The sequence below is a fragment of the Spodoptera frugiperda genome, chromosome 20 (assembly GCF_023101765.2).
Source record: "Spodoptera frugiperda isolate SF20-4 chromosome 20, AGI-APGP_CSIRO_Sfru_2.0, whole genome shotgun sequence".
Lineage (NCBI taxonomy): Eukaryota > Metazoa > Arthropoda > Insecta > Lepidoptera > Noctuidae > Spodoptera > Spodoptera frugiperda.
Genome location: NC_064231.1, coordinates 409,523 through 423,861, shown reverse-complemented (window position 1 = coordinate 423,861; position 14,339 = coordinate 409,523). Strand labels below are relative to the sequence as shown.

The 14,339-nt window shown below is 35.7% G+C and overlaps 4 protein-coding genes across 4 annotated transcripts in view; 3 read left to right on the top strand and 1 right to left on the bottom strand.

The window, feature by feature from the left end:
• The window catches only part of LOC118262024 (cuticle protein 7-like), a 93,276-nt gene that overhangs the window by 76,044 nt on the left and 2,893 nt on the right, over positions 1 to 14,339 (bottom strand). The window lies entirely within an intron of this gene.
• Positions 331 to 1,400, top strand: LOC118281445 (cuticle protein 7-like). Its single transcript, XM_035602021.2, has 4 exons — positions 331 to 448; positions 640 to 870; positions 962 to 1,128; positions 1,214 to 1,400. The coding sequence occupies exons 1-4, from the start codon at positions 437 to 439 to the stop codon at positions 1,290 to 1,292; spliced, it is 489 nt and encodes a 162-aa protein (XP_035457914.1). The 5' UTR covers positions 331 to 436; the 3' UTR covers positions 1,293 to 1,400.
• On the top strand, positions 3,635 to 4,600 carry LOC118261775 (cuticle protein 7). The gene is made up of 4 exons (XM_050701688.1): positions 3,635 to 3,778; positions 3,858 to 4,088; positions 4,174 to 4,340; positions 4,430 to 4,600. The coding sequence occupies exons 1-4, from the start codon at positions 3,767 to 3,769 to the stop codon at positions 4,506 to 4,508; spliced, it is 489 nt and encodes a 162-aa protein (XP_050557645.1). The 5' UTR covers positions 3,635 to 3,766; the 3' UTR covers positions 4,509 to 4,600.
• Positions 6,759 to 13,774, top strand: LOC118261733 (histidine-rich protein PFHRP-II-like). Its single transcript, XM_050701334.1, is given in 13 exon segments — positions 6,759 to 6,895; positions 6,982 to 7,194; positions 7,283 to 7,449; positions 7,538 to 7,602; positions 10,055 to 10,179; positions 10,267 to 10,422; positions 10,511 to 10,677; positions 10,767 to 10,833; positions 12,874 to 12,897; positions 12,982 to 13,212; positions 13,337 to 13,503; positions 13,593 to 13,660; positions 13,663 to 13,774. Coding segments are annotated over 13 exon segments (1,485 nt in total). The 5' UTR covers positions 6,759 to 6,883; the 3' UTR covers positions 13,686 to 13,774.

The window sequence follows — 14,339 nt, the reverse complement described above, 5'->3', positions numbered from 1 at the left end:
ATTTGAGTAACAAATCATCTGTAAATCCTGGTGATGTCAATAAACTAGGACTTCTATGCATATTTCGATTCAGTCACGTTAAAGCCTACGAGATCGTTTATCCGGAATGCGAATCAGTAAATCACATCACAATGATCGATAATTCACGATTCAGTTGCTATAAATAGTTTACAATCCTTACAACATATTTGAGAGCAATTAACAATAAACGCCTACGTGTTAATTCATGTAGATCCGGACAGACTTCAAAGCGTAGGTATTACTAATGTAAAGCAGGAACTGCGACCTTCGTACATGTCAAAGTTACACAGTCAAGGTGCGCGCACATTTCTCCGCCCCACCGCGCTCGCGCACGCGCCGGCCGCGTTCTATAAAACCATACTGCAGGACCATTGACATTAATCAACTTTTGATTCTTACAATCTAAACACCAAAAATGTTCAGCAAAGTGAGTTGTGTTACATTCAATTTTGAAAATGTTCACATTTAATAAAAAAAAGCTTAAGAGAAAAAAGTATTTTAAATGGTTTATAAAAATACATTACTAATAATTTCCAATATTTTGAATAAGACTATCTTTTTTAAAATCTATGTCCAGAAAAAGAAAGTACCGATTTGTAAATCCAAAATTATTTTTAGATCGTAGCCTTCGGCGCCCTCTTGGCTGCTGCCAACGCTGGTCTTTTGGGACATGGCCACGCTGTGTCCTCCCAGAGCATTGTCCGCCATGACGAGGCTCACGTAGCCCCTCTGCACTACGCGGCTGCCCCCGTAGCACACTACGCCGCCCCCGTCGTAGCTCACTACGCCGCTGCTCCCGTAGCTCACTACGCTGCCCCCGTAGCCCACTACGACGGCCACGACACCTACGTATGTGTTAAATCGTTATTTCTAAAAAACTAATTGTACTTTATCTTACTTTAACAATTTAGCATTATTAATGGTATATTTTATTATTCAGGCTCACCCCAAATACGACTACGCTTACTCCGTGGCTGACCCCCACACCGGTGACCACAAGTCCCAGCACGAGAGCCGCGACGGTGACGCCGTGCACGGATACTACTCCCTGGTGCAGCCTGATGGTTCCGTGCGCAAGGTTGAGTACACCGCTGACGACCACCACGGGTAAGTTTCAACGAAAGCTACATATAAAAATAAATGTTCGACTTTTATTATGTTTGTTAAACTAAAATGAACCTTATTGTTTCAGTTTCAACGCTGTTGTACACAACTCCGCCCCCGCCGTACACCCCGCCCCCGCCCCCGCCCATGGCTACCATCATTACTGAGCGTTCCTGAATGAGTGATTGTTATGAATGTTTGACCTACAACCTACCTATTTATATTTTTGTATGAAACTTGTGTGAAATGAGAAATATGATAAACTTTAAAAAATACCAATTTCTTTCATTTTGTTTTCAAAGACCCTGTATATATAGGTAACAAAGTAACTTATTACCGCTTCTGTGACAGATACAATAGTGTTTTTTTAAAGAAGTTCCATCAAAGTCGAGAAATTAAGGAACTCCTCCACACTTTCCACATTCAGTCCAACTACTGAAAGCTCTACAACTTGAAGAAATGTATACCACACACAGTACTAATTTTTAAACACTCTTATTTGTTTATTTAAATATTTTACGATAGGCTTTAAATAGAAAATTTAAGGGTTGTTTTGGAATTAGGTAATGGTAATTGGGCCTCTGGTAACCTCAATCCTCACATCAACCTCATCACACAACGAAACACAACTCGAGCGTTGTTTCACGACGATTTTCTGTGAGACCATGGTATCACTCCGGTCGAGCCGGCCCATTCGTGCCGAAGCATGGCTCTCCCACACTAAAATACCTATAATCTGCATAGCAATACATACATAACACCATAGGACCGCCGTTTTTCATAAGAAATCATCTTATATTCCTAAATATAGAGGACTACTCTTATTAATGTCAAACTAAAAATTAGGTTATATTACATTCTTAAAAATAATCTTCCCACTTTCCCGTAACACAATTTTTAAGTCAATTCAGTAGTTTCTGGACCTATTCGAACTTATATCAGTAGGATGCTTAACAATAGTAATAAGCACGTAACAAGGCTATTATTCTGTTGCGTGTTTATAGCCCAAAATTCTATAACAAGAAAATATATTAACACGAAATATGAACAACTTATTGTCACGCCTTTTATCCCCAAAGAGCAGAGGTGCACATTATGGCATGTAAGATTACTGTACATTCTACAATGTAGAATTTTTCCCAATTTATAAATCCAATGTAATTGGGGGTGAGCCTATTACCAGGTACTGGGCACATTTCCAGACAACGCACTACTACTGAGAAATTGAGAAACCGAAAAAATACAAGCAGTACTTTGCCCGACGCGGGAATCGAACCCGAGACCTCTTGACTGGCAGTCGTAATCTACATTAATAAATAAAATTGGAAAGTATATTTGCAATTTTTAAATAACCGCTCTTTAGTACAGGCATAATAATATGAATATACATAAAATACATAGGTACGCCAAAATAAGAATTTATCAATTTTGTCTGTCTATTATGTTTGTTTGTTCTGGTTAATCTCTGAAATGGCTGAACCGGTTTTTATAAAGAACTTAAGTTGCTTTTATTAGTCATAAAGCCCGTAATTGATGCAAGCAAAGCCGCGGGTATTAGCTAGAATAAACTATAAAAATACATCATATAAAAATAACATTACAACGTTTTAATCTGTACCAAATAAACAATGTAATAAATTCTCATAATTTATGTTTAACATACTTCTATTAATAGAACATAACACTATCTGTATTCATAATTGCTTTAATTTGGTTACTGCTTTTAATAGAATTCAGAACTATTTTTACAATTTAATTGCGTTAGTAATTTGAAGGTTATTTTGTTAACAGTTCAAATTAAAAGCAATTGTAGTGATTAAATCAGAGGTGTAACTAAATTCAAAGAATAAGAATTACTTATTGCTGACTAATCTATTTTACCTAACTTGTGGAAATTGGTACCTAAATTAATTTTAAAATATTAAACTGCTTTCGGTTTAAAGATAGAAATAATAATATTTGATGTTGTATATAAATCTTTCTTATCAGTTTAAGTATTAAATTTAGGTATTAAAGATAACTTTCACTAAAACATAATATAAGATCACACAGCATCTATATTATTAATTACATATATATGAGGAAGTTTATGAAGTTGTCATAATACCAAGTATCGTTTAAACCCAATTAATATAAAAATAACTTTTCATGAAAAGATGGACACAGAGCATAAAATACTAAATTATTATGCTCCGAAATCTATTTAGTAAATGCTACGCATTGTTAAAGTCTCCAAATTAAAGAGTACTTAACATTTCGGTCAAATAAAATAACTCACTACGATACTTTAAAAAAACAACCGAAATAAATTACAGCTGGGTCATCACAATTTTACGGGATATTCCCTGTTTTAAGACAAACACGTGATTGTTATTAACTAAAGAACTAAAATAGTATTTGAAGTATGTATTAATAAATCCACGAACAAACAAGGACACCTCATACACAACACCCCGGTCGCATTTAACAATTGAAACTGTAACCTACAAATAGCAACACGTTACAATAATACAGTCAAGGTGCGTACGCATTTCTCCGCCCCACCGTGACAACGCATATTCAGACCGAGTTCTATAAAACCATACGGTACGTCTATTGACAATATCAATCAACACTTGATACTAACAAACAAAACAACAAAATGTTCAGCAAAGTAAGTGTTAATATATTAATATTTAATGAGTAATAATTCATGCTGATACAAATATTAATAAGACAAATGTTTCTTTCAGATCGTAGCTTTGAGCGCGCTGTTGGCCGCTGCCAACGCTGGCTACTTGGGCCATGGACACGCCGTGTCCTCCCAAAGCATCATCCGTCACGATGAACCCGCACACTACGCCACTCCCGTAGCACACTACGCCGCTCCCGTTGCCCACTACGCCGCTCCCGTCGTTCACTACGCCGCCCCCGTAGCTCACTACGCTGCCCCAGCTGCTCACTACGACGGCCACGACACTTACGTAAGTATTCATCTTTCTGTTTATAAATATTTAAGATATTTATATCAAATAACCAAAACTAAAATAAATCTCGTAACTCTTTCAGGCTCACCCCAAATACGACTTTGAGTACTCTGTATCTGACCCCCACACCGGTGACCACAAGTCCCAGCACGAGAGCCGCGACGGTGACGCCGTGCACGGATACTACTCCCTGGCTCAACCTGACGGCTCCATCCGCAAGGTTGAGTACACCGCTGATGCCCACAATGGGTAAGTTGTCAATAAGCATCCATCTCAAAGAAATAATTCAATAATTTTATAGTTTCACAAAATAATAAAATTATTTCGTTTATTTTCAGCTTCAACGCTGTGGTGCACAACTCCGCTCCCTCAGTACACCCCGCCCCCGTCTACGGCCACGCTTACCATCATTACTAAATGAACATTGTCAATAATTTATTTATTGTTTGTAATATGAGTTGTATATAATTATAAAATGTGATGTGAATAAGAAAATAATGTTTATTTTTATTTGTAAGTACCCATACAAAGTTTTTAAATTCAATTAAGGAACCGGTATTTCCAATGTAAACATTAAAACGAACTCACTCTAAAATTCCATAAAAGGAATAAGAAGGAAATACCTGCTTCAATTTCACTAAGTATATAAATATACCTTCTCATAACTAACTATACGTTAGTAAAATCCTTATTGTGTCGAATTTACAATTGGTATTAAATTTAATTATCTCATCTTACACTAAAAACAAATACAAGTTTTCATTTCCTTAATTGTATAATAATTCATATAATAAATACGGCATTTATGTGCATTGAAATGAATATAAGTGGTCAATAATAAGGTGCTACGTACAAATTTATGTCACTCAGTATAACCAAAATGTTCAATTAATATATTATCTCGTCGTATTACTGAGATCAATTAAAATTAGTAGGATTATGTCAAAATACCTGTAAATCGTCATGTCACTTAAGATACACTGACCTCAGTAATACTTGAAAAGGTAAGAGGATAAATCCTATACAAAAACCGAAAACTACTTTAAAACATTTATGGTGTAAAATCTAACTTTAATGCATTTCAAACTGGAAACTGCTCTTCTATGAAAAAAAAATGATGAAATGTAATTTCTTATGGAGATAACACATCTCTCTCGAAAAATAAAAATTACATTGCAATATAATAATATTTATTAGTGCAATAACAGTATTAGTAAGTACACTTGTAATAGAAAACCTATAACCCAGTAAGAGAAGAGATTATACATAATAAAAAATGTATTGTTTAAAGCTCGAAGATGTATTTTTTAGAACTTCTATTATCTTTGAAAATCATGTTACGCTTGTTCCTTTACAAAACGACGATATTACGGACTAATTAATTAAAAATTAGCAATTATCGCTTATAGCAACTTCACAGTCGATATTAATCTATCTCAAGTCACGCTCTATTAAAACTAGCTGCTGTTACTTGCTTAGCTTAGCCTGCAGCGTCGAGATGGTTGGAAAAACGGGATGGTTTTTAATCAGTAAGAGTCTGACCCTCCGTCTTGCCTCGCTCATGGCGGGAGAAGTCTTTGGATGTTTTCCCCCCCTTAAAAAATATAAATAAAGCCTGCAGCGTAGGGTGAAACTTTTTGTCTATAAGTGACGTTTATTAGAACTTAGTTTTAAATAAAGTAACGCCTACTGTTATAAAATCAGTGAAAAAATTCTACGTATAAAAATGAACGCTATTTTTATTTAAATAAGGGAGAAAACATAATATTTTCATAAGAGAAATTAAATTATGTTTTCTCATCTGTTTTCTTACGTGAAAAAAGACTAAAAACATAAGATTTACACATTTGCGCTTATTGCATTACAATGGACTAGTATAGAATATAAATTCTACAATCAATTGGAAATAAAAGGTTTTGTTATTACGTTTTATCAGTAAAGGCATATTAATCCCCAACAAAATGTGGCTGCTGAAAAATGTAGTTCGTTTGTGCTAAATTATAATTTACTCGAGAATCGAAGAGACTTATTGGATGTTGAAGACTAATGGCGCGTTTACATTAGGTCGGTCGTAGGTCGGTCACCGAAGGCGGCGGCCGCATTCGGTTTTACAGAAACCGAATTAATACGGCCAAACCGAATACGGCCAAACGAATATCTGTTTATATTAGTTGGTGACCGAATACGGCCTGCAGCCGAATACGGTCTAACCGACTAATGTAAATGCGCCATAAGTTCAGATTTTTTAATCAACTGATATTTTTTATTTATAAAATAAAATTGATGATTCGTATATTCCTTATATAAAATTTATCTGGCGTTTGAAAAATCAGCCCTTAATGATAAAATGAAAAAAATTACATGACATATACTTCTAGCGGCAGACAAAAGGGAAGAATAGTTGGAATAAGTCCCAAAATTCGTTTGTGGTTCTTTATTATTACAGTTACTTTAACAATCCATTTCTACTAGAACTATCTGATTAGGAGATTTTTTTTCTAATCTCTAGTCCAATACTTTGTATAATATACAACTAGATAATTTTAGATAATACCTTATACTCAATATGACAATTGACTATCTGAATCATACATTTTATCAACGCTTACGTAAATAAACTGCGACCTTGATACATATTAAAGCATTTTAACATTTCAAAGTCAAGAACGCGAACGCATTTCTCCGCCCCACCAAGAGAATGTACGTTGCAAAGCTATTAGCATATAAAACCACCATTCAACAGGTCTATTAGCATCAATCAACACTTGACCGTTGAGAACTTTACAACAAACATGTTCAGCAAAGTAATTGAATATTTTTCTTTTTGATTTTTTTTAAATATATTTTAAAGTCTTTTATTAATACTAATTTTGCACCGTTCCACTTTCAGATCGTAGCTTTGAGCGCGCTGTTGGCCGCTGCCAACGCTGGTCACCTGGGCCATGGTCACGCCGTGTCCACCCAAACCATTGTCCACCATGGCGAACCCGCACACTACGCCGCCCCTGAGGCTCACTACGCCGCTCCCGTGGCCCACTACGCCGCTGCCCCCGTAGCTCACTACGCTGCCCCCGTAGCCCACTACGACGGCCACGACACCTACGTATGTAAACCGTAATAGTGTGAAAAGCGAGCATTCTTATGCCAATAACTTGAAATGAGTGATATTAATGAGTCAATTTATGTTCCAGGCTCACCCCAAATACGACTTTGAGTACTCCGTGGCTGACCCCCACACCGGTGACCACAAAGCCCAGCACGAGAGCCGCGACGGTGACGCCGTGCACGGATACTACACCCTGGTGCAGCCTGATGGTTCCGTGCGCAAGGTTGAATACACCGCTGATGACCACCATGGGTAAGTCATATTCTTTCCTACTGGAACAGAAGTAATAGGTCTAATCGTAAGTCAACATATTATTGACCATTTTGTTTTTTATTTTCAGTTTCAACGCTGTCGTCCACAACACCGCCCCCATCATCCACGACCATGGTCACGACCACCATCATTACTAAATGATCATCAATGACTTATTGTGTTATGCTTATTTATTATTTTATACATAATGACTGTGATATGCGATTATTAAATACATTATTATTCTGCTAAATTCGATAATCTTTACTTTCTGTGTCCCTTTAATTTTTTACAACCGTCACCTTAGAACTAAATAGATTTATGTATCACTTGGTAAATACATAATATCTACTTTATATTATAATATCAACGCTGCAAACCAATTTGATGAAATATACAGTTAGCAGATACTCTGGCTGTAAAGCCATTACTTCAACAATATTGTCATTTTGAGTCAGGAAATCATAACCCCAGCTTAAAAAATAGTTCCATAACCTTAAAGAACTAATTTAAAAAAGTACATATTTTTGCAATTCATTGATAACAATAATTAATTTTCAGCCACATTAAGAGCTATAGAAATAGAAAAAAGCAAAGCTGAAAAACTGTTTATTTCCTTATTGAAATACTAGAATTTTCTTCTGTGTTATGTAAAAAATGAACCAATATACAAAACTAAATCATACCCGGATCTGGAACAAGAATTTGTAGAGCACGCTAAGAATTGTCGCATACTGGTAATGAAGCCATGACACTAAGTAATAACAATCTGTAAATTTTTTCTTAACATAATATAACTAAAACATCATCAGATAGTGTTACGTTTAACCCAGAAAAATATGTTTATGGACATTCCGCCAAACCCTTGTAGGAAGAACAGTACTACTCCACTTATCAAAATTCCAATACATATCAGAGCGTGAAAATGTATACTGTCTGACATCTAACATCAACCAATACTTACATAATTGTAAGACTACATAATTACTGCTTAAAACCAGTTCCCATAAGACTTTACTAGAAATATACTTTAAATAATCCTAATATCACGTCTTTTATTCCCGAAGGGGTAGGCAGAGATGCACATTGCGGCACCTAATGCCACTATACAATGTACACCCACTTTTCACCATTTGTGTTATAAGTCCCATGTAAGAGACTGCCTCGTTGTGGTCGTGTCAAGTGCGACTATCGGGCAACGAGTTTGATTCCCGGGGCGGGCAAAGTAATACTGGACTTTTTTCGATTTTTCGAAAATTTCTCAGAAATAGCATGGAGTGTGGAATTATTGTGCCCAGTATCTATAGGTATATTGGGTACAATGCCAATCCCTGTCCGTCAAATAGGAAAGTACTTTTTTATATTATTTATTTTGGTATGTAGATTAACAGTTGATTATGACTTTAATATTCGATCTAGAAGTGTGTAGGCGCTATTTGCAATTGTAATTAATTATCAAAACAACGTGCCCGCTAATTGGATTCGCATCGATGAAAAACGTTGCTTAAGAATTGACACTTATCACTATAATTTTTAATTAACCTAAATCTGTGAAGGGTTGAATTACCGTCATGAAGAAATTCAGGAACCAAACCATAATTCGCCAAAACATGGCATAGCAGCACAGACTGTGAAAAACACACTTAGTTGCAGCACTTCCGTGAAAAGTTTTTGTGAGAACACTCACGTAAATTCTTTGAAAAAATGTAAAAAAGAAACCTAACACAAAGCAAAGGTAACTTATTATTAAAACTGCAAAAGTATATTATTGCGACTGTCACACCGATTAAATAATTGTGAATGGAAAAGGTTTCGGTTAGTATAAATGTAATTGAAAGGTCAGTCACAGAAGATAACCAAAATTTATTTTGTAGGAAGACTGTGGAAAACTGTGTTTTGGGGAAAACTGTGTGTAAGTGTGGGAGAGCCATGCTTCGGCACGAATGGGCCGGCTCGACCGGAGTAATACCACGGCCTCACAGAAAACCGACGTGAAACAACGCTTGCGTTGTGTTTCGTTGTGTGAGTGAGGTTACCGGAAGCCCAATTCCCCCTTCCCAATCTTCCCAATCCCCATTCCCCAACAACCTTTAAATTCCTAACTCCCAAAAAGCCGGTAACGCACTTGTAAAGCCTATGGTGTTTCAAGTGTCCAGGCGATTGCTTACCATCAGGTAATACGTCTGCTCGATTACAACGGCATGTCTCATAAAAAAAAACTTGCTCAACTATTATGTTTGAAGATTTTCCCAATTATAACAGGCACCAGTAAGAGTAATTTAGTATTTTTTGATTTTGATAACACACGAGTATTATATTTTTCATCTGCTGTAGCCCGCAAGATTTGAGAGATAACTACTCTAATCTAAATTTTATGCAGACTTACATAAAATTTTCAATGCACTTAGTAGCTGTTAGTAGCGTACTTTGTACATACTAAGACATTTTTCGTAAGTTTTACTCATTAATAAAAATTTAAACTTGAAATATGGAACTTATAATAAATATAACATGCACCTTATTGCAAAAAATGTGAATATTATATAAACTGTTGATATTGTAACTACGGCCTCGTTATGTGTCAAAGTATACACAGTTAAGTGAGCACATTTCTCCGCCCCACCCAGTACACGCAATAGGCTCTGCATTTCATATATAAAACCGAACCCCACTTATGTTAATATCAAACAACGTTTAACCGTTACAAATACTAGTAAAATGTTCTGCAAAGTGAGTAGATATTAAAAGGGTTTTAGTTACAGATATTTTTTTAATTCGAATTGGAATTAAAGCTACTATGAATTATGGATTTTACAGATCGTAGCTTTGAGCGCGCTGTTGGCCGCTGCCAACGCTGGCTACTTGGGCCATGGACACGCTGTGTCCTCCCAAAGTGTCATCCGTCACGATGAACCCCATCATTATGCTGCTCCTGTAGAACATCACGCTCATTATGACAGCCATGACGTACACGTAAGCCACTTAAAATTCATTGTTCATTATAATTAAGTATCATATCACAAAAAAAGTTTTAATTATATGTTTTTTTTTTGAACATCAGGCCCATCCCAAATACGACTTTTCTTACTCCGTGGCTGACCCCCACACCGGTGACCACAAGTCCCAGCACGAGAGCCGCGACGGTGACGCCGTGCACGGATACTATACTCTCGTGCAGCCTGATGGCTCCGTGCGCAAGGTTGAGTACACCGCTGATGCCCACAATGGGTAAGTTGTTCATACACACCCTTTTACTATAGTACAAGTATTTTTTTAAATGTTAAATGTATGCAATTATTATTTTTATATACTTTCAGTTTCAATGCTGTAGTACACAACACCGCTCCCATCATACATGACCACGGACATGGACACGACTACCATCATTACTGAGTGAACATCAAAGACTGATTGTGTTATGCCTATTTATTATTTCGATTTCAATGAGAAAATGAAATGAGATTGAATGTTTGAAGAAATATAGTTTTAACATAAAAATATTTTGTCGTTTTAGTTTCAAATAATTCTTCATCACCTTTAGCAGTACCCAAACATTAAAAATAACACTACTTTTCGTGAAGATATTGCTCTCAATGGATCACAGGGTTATTTAAATTCAAAATGATAAAAATACCGCTTAGGCTTAGGCTCATCTGCCTCGTTTATTTTAAAGATTACAAATTCAATAGCTACTGTAACTAAACCACAATTTATTTTATTTTATGATAATCTGCTAAGTTCTAAATAAGAATTGTAACCTTCAAACAATATTTTACTCATACAAACCTAAAATCTAGTTCGTAGTAAAACGAAAATTATAAATATTTACAATAGAAATAAATTAACTAGTCCACTAATTAGCTTCGCTTTGACGAAAACTAATGGTCTATAAACCAGATGAGCGGAATATGGAAGATTACTAATATTTGTTTTAATGTCCGTCTTGTAGATTATTTTAAAACATTAGACACGTATTTTTTTCTTACGGAAACTAATACTTTCGAATATCGATTTGCAATATCGCGTGACGTCACTTCTAGGTACATTTTCAACTCTTATTCGTTTTATCTATTGTTATACTATATAACAAAATAAAAAATAAGTATAATAAATATTTTTTTTTAATTTTCATACCTCGTCATCATCCCAATTATATCATTTTACTATAAATGTTTTAAAAACCTAAAACTGATTGCAAATGCACGCCTAGTATTTTTCCAACTATGAAATATTGACTTTAACACGTACTAACTAACTAACACATTAAATTACAAGTAAATACAACTGTAACATTTAATAAAAAAATCAACAACATATTAGGCTCGACTGTCAAAGATTTCTGTCACCAATCCTTCATTTTTTTCTTTTTCTTTTTAAAAAACCGTTGCTCCAGACTAGGATTTTCTCCTGTATTGTGGGTGCATTTACAAACATACAATTAACATACGATCAATAATGGACTGAAGGCCCAACCGAATCAAGAAAATAAGAAACCAAACAGTTATTTTCCACTTATCAATAATATCTCCATTTCTATTACACTGTCTTGTTTTTTTCTATTAAGATTAACAAGAGTAACCGAAACCGTTTAGGAAACGAGAATAATAAACGTAGCAGTCTTAGTATCAGTTTTCCGGAGCGGGACGAGCTTATTTAAACTTATAGCAAATTGACTTCTAGCAACAAGTCATTTCACGTTAGTAAATCATCGTTTTCAATTAAGTTAGGATCTGTTATGCTAGTTCATTATTTTTAATCGTTGCCCCACTCTAAGATTTTCTCCTGTATATAATTCTCCTGTATTAATATATGTAGGTATTTGTAAACACACCTATGATTGGTGTGTTTATAATTTCTAATATACATAACACCCAAACCCGATACTACAATATTTGTCGATCACACAAAGAGTTGCTCCACGGGAACAGAACCCCATTACACGTTGGCAGCTGGTTCGCGCCCCATTCACGCGACAGCGGGTTACCGAGCTACGGCACCAACCGTGCAGGCAGATTATACCAAGATAATCACAAAATCAGTCAGAAACCATCCCTAAATTATTTGTCATTTTCGAAGATACAAACTCCAGCTCGTATAAAATCTATTTTGCTATACATGCACATATTGCACCTATTAAAATGATATACTTTTCTACTCTGCCCTGTCGAAAATTAAACGACGGTATTATATAATATAAACGGACAAATATTTGCACGTAATATTATTTAAAAAGTTGAAAAGTAATCATAAATTCTTATAAGTACGCTTTTATTGTATGAGTCACCTTGACGCTTGTCAAAGCATACAAAGTCAAGTGCACGTACATTTCTCCGCCCCACCCATTCAGCGTGCAAGCCTTTGTATTTCATATATAAAACCATACAGCAAATACATTGATATCAAACACATTTTGACCGCTAAAAAATATTCAACAAAATGTTCAGCAAAGTGAGTAATCTAATATATTTCAGTGTTTCAACATATATTTTTTACTACTGTATAAATTCTAACGAATTATGTCTTTTCTTTCAGATCGTAGCTTTGAGCGCGCTGTTGGCCGCTGCCAACGCTGGCTACTTGGGCCATGGACACGCTGTGTCCTCCCAAAGCATCATCCGTCACGATGAACCCCTTCACTACGCTGCTCCCGTAGCGCAATACGCCGCTCCCATCGCCCACTACGCCGCTCCCGTGGCTCACTACGCTGCCCCCGTAGCTCACTACGCCGCCCCCGTAGCCCACTACGACGGCCACGACACATACGTAAGTCACTTATCTACTGAAATGTGGGGACACCTCTGCCTTTTCGTAGATTAATTTACATAATATATTAAAATGGTTTTCAACACGCATATATTTATAATATAATTTTATTTTATGACAATAGGCTCACCCCAAATACGACTTTGCTTACTCCGTGGCTGACCCCCACACCGGTGACCACAAGTCCCAGCACGAGAGCCGCGACGGTGACGCCGTGCACGGATACTACTCCCTGGCTCAACCTGACGGCTCCATCCGCAAGGTTGAGTACACCGCTGATGCCCACAATGGGTAAGTTGTCTATAAGCATCCATCTCAAAGAAGTAATTCAATCACTTTATTGTTTCATAAAATAATTATATTATTTTGTTTATTTTCAGTTTCAACGCTGTGGTGCACAACTCTGCCCCCTCAGTACACCCCGCCCCCGTCCATGGACACGCTTACCATCATTACTAAGTCATCATCATTGATCAATAATTGAGCTGTGCCTATTTATTATTTTGTACAAACCAAATTATTAATGAACGATGTTAAAAAATAAACTGTGATATTCCACAAACATTTGTATTGTATTCAAAATACCTAACCTGTGATCAGATTTCAATTCATAAAATATTAATTAACATAATACAAATTATTATATGACGAAACAACGAATTATCTCCAAATATCTTACTAAACAACAATCATCAGAATCATTACTTAAATAGCTGACTTGACAAATTGTTCTGTAGGCTGGTTGCTCTAAATAAATCGGTATCGTTTTATTAAAGCAATAAATATTACGGTCACACCATAAATTCCGCCTAAAATGATATATTATAATGTTGCCTAAACTGCGCTTAAGTCGACCAAATAATATAAACATAGTAGGTAACGAAGGTTATAAAATAGTGACAGTATGCCTTGGACTGCGCGTTTATGTTCTGTAAAATAGCATTTACTAAAGAACAAAACAATTAAAACTGTACTGAAGCAAGAAATAAAAGTATTTTTGGTATGATACTGGCCATGAATGATTTTGAAATTGTATCTAATTTTAGAATATAAGAGTTTAAATTGACGAGCATATTCTTTTCTTTGTTTATTGTATTTGAAATATTTAGAATATGTTTAAATTACAA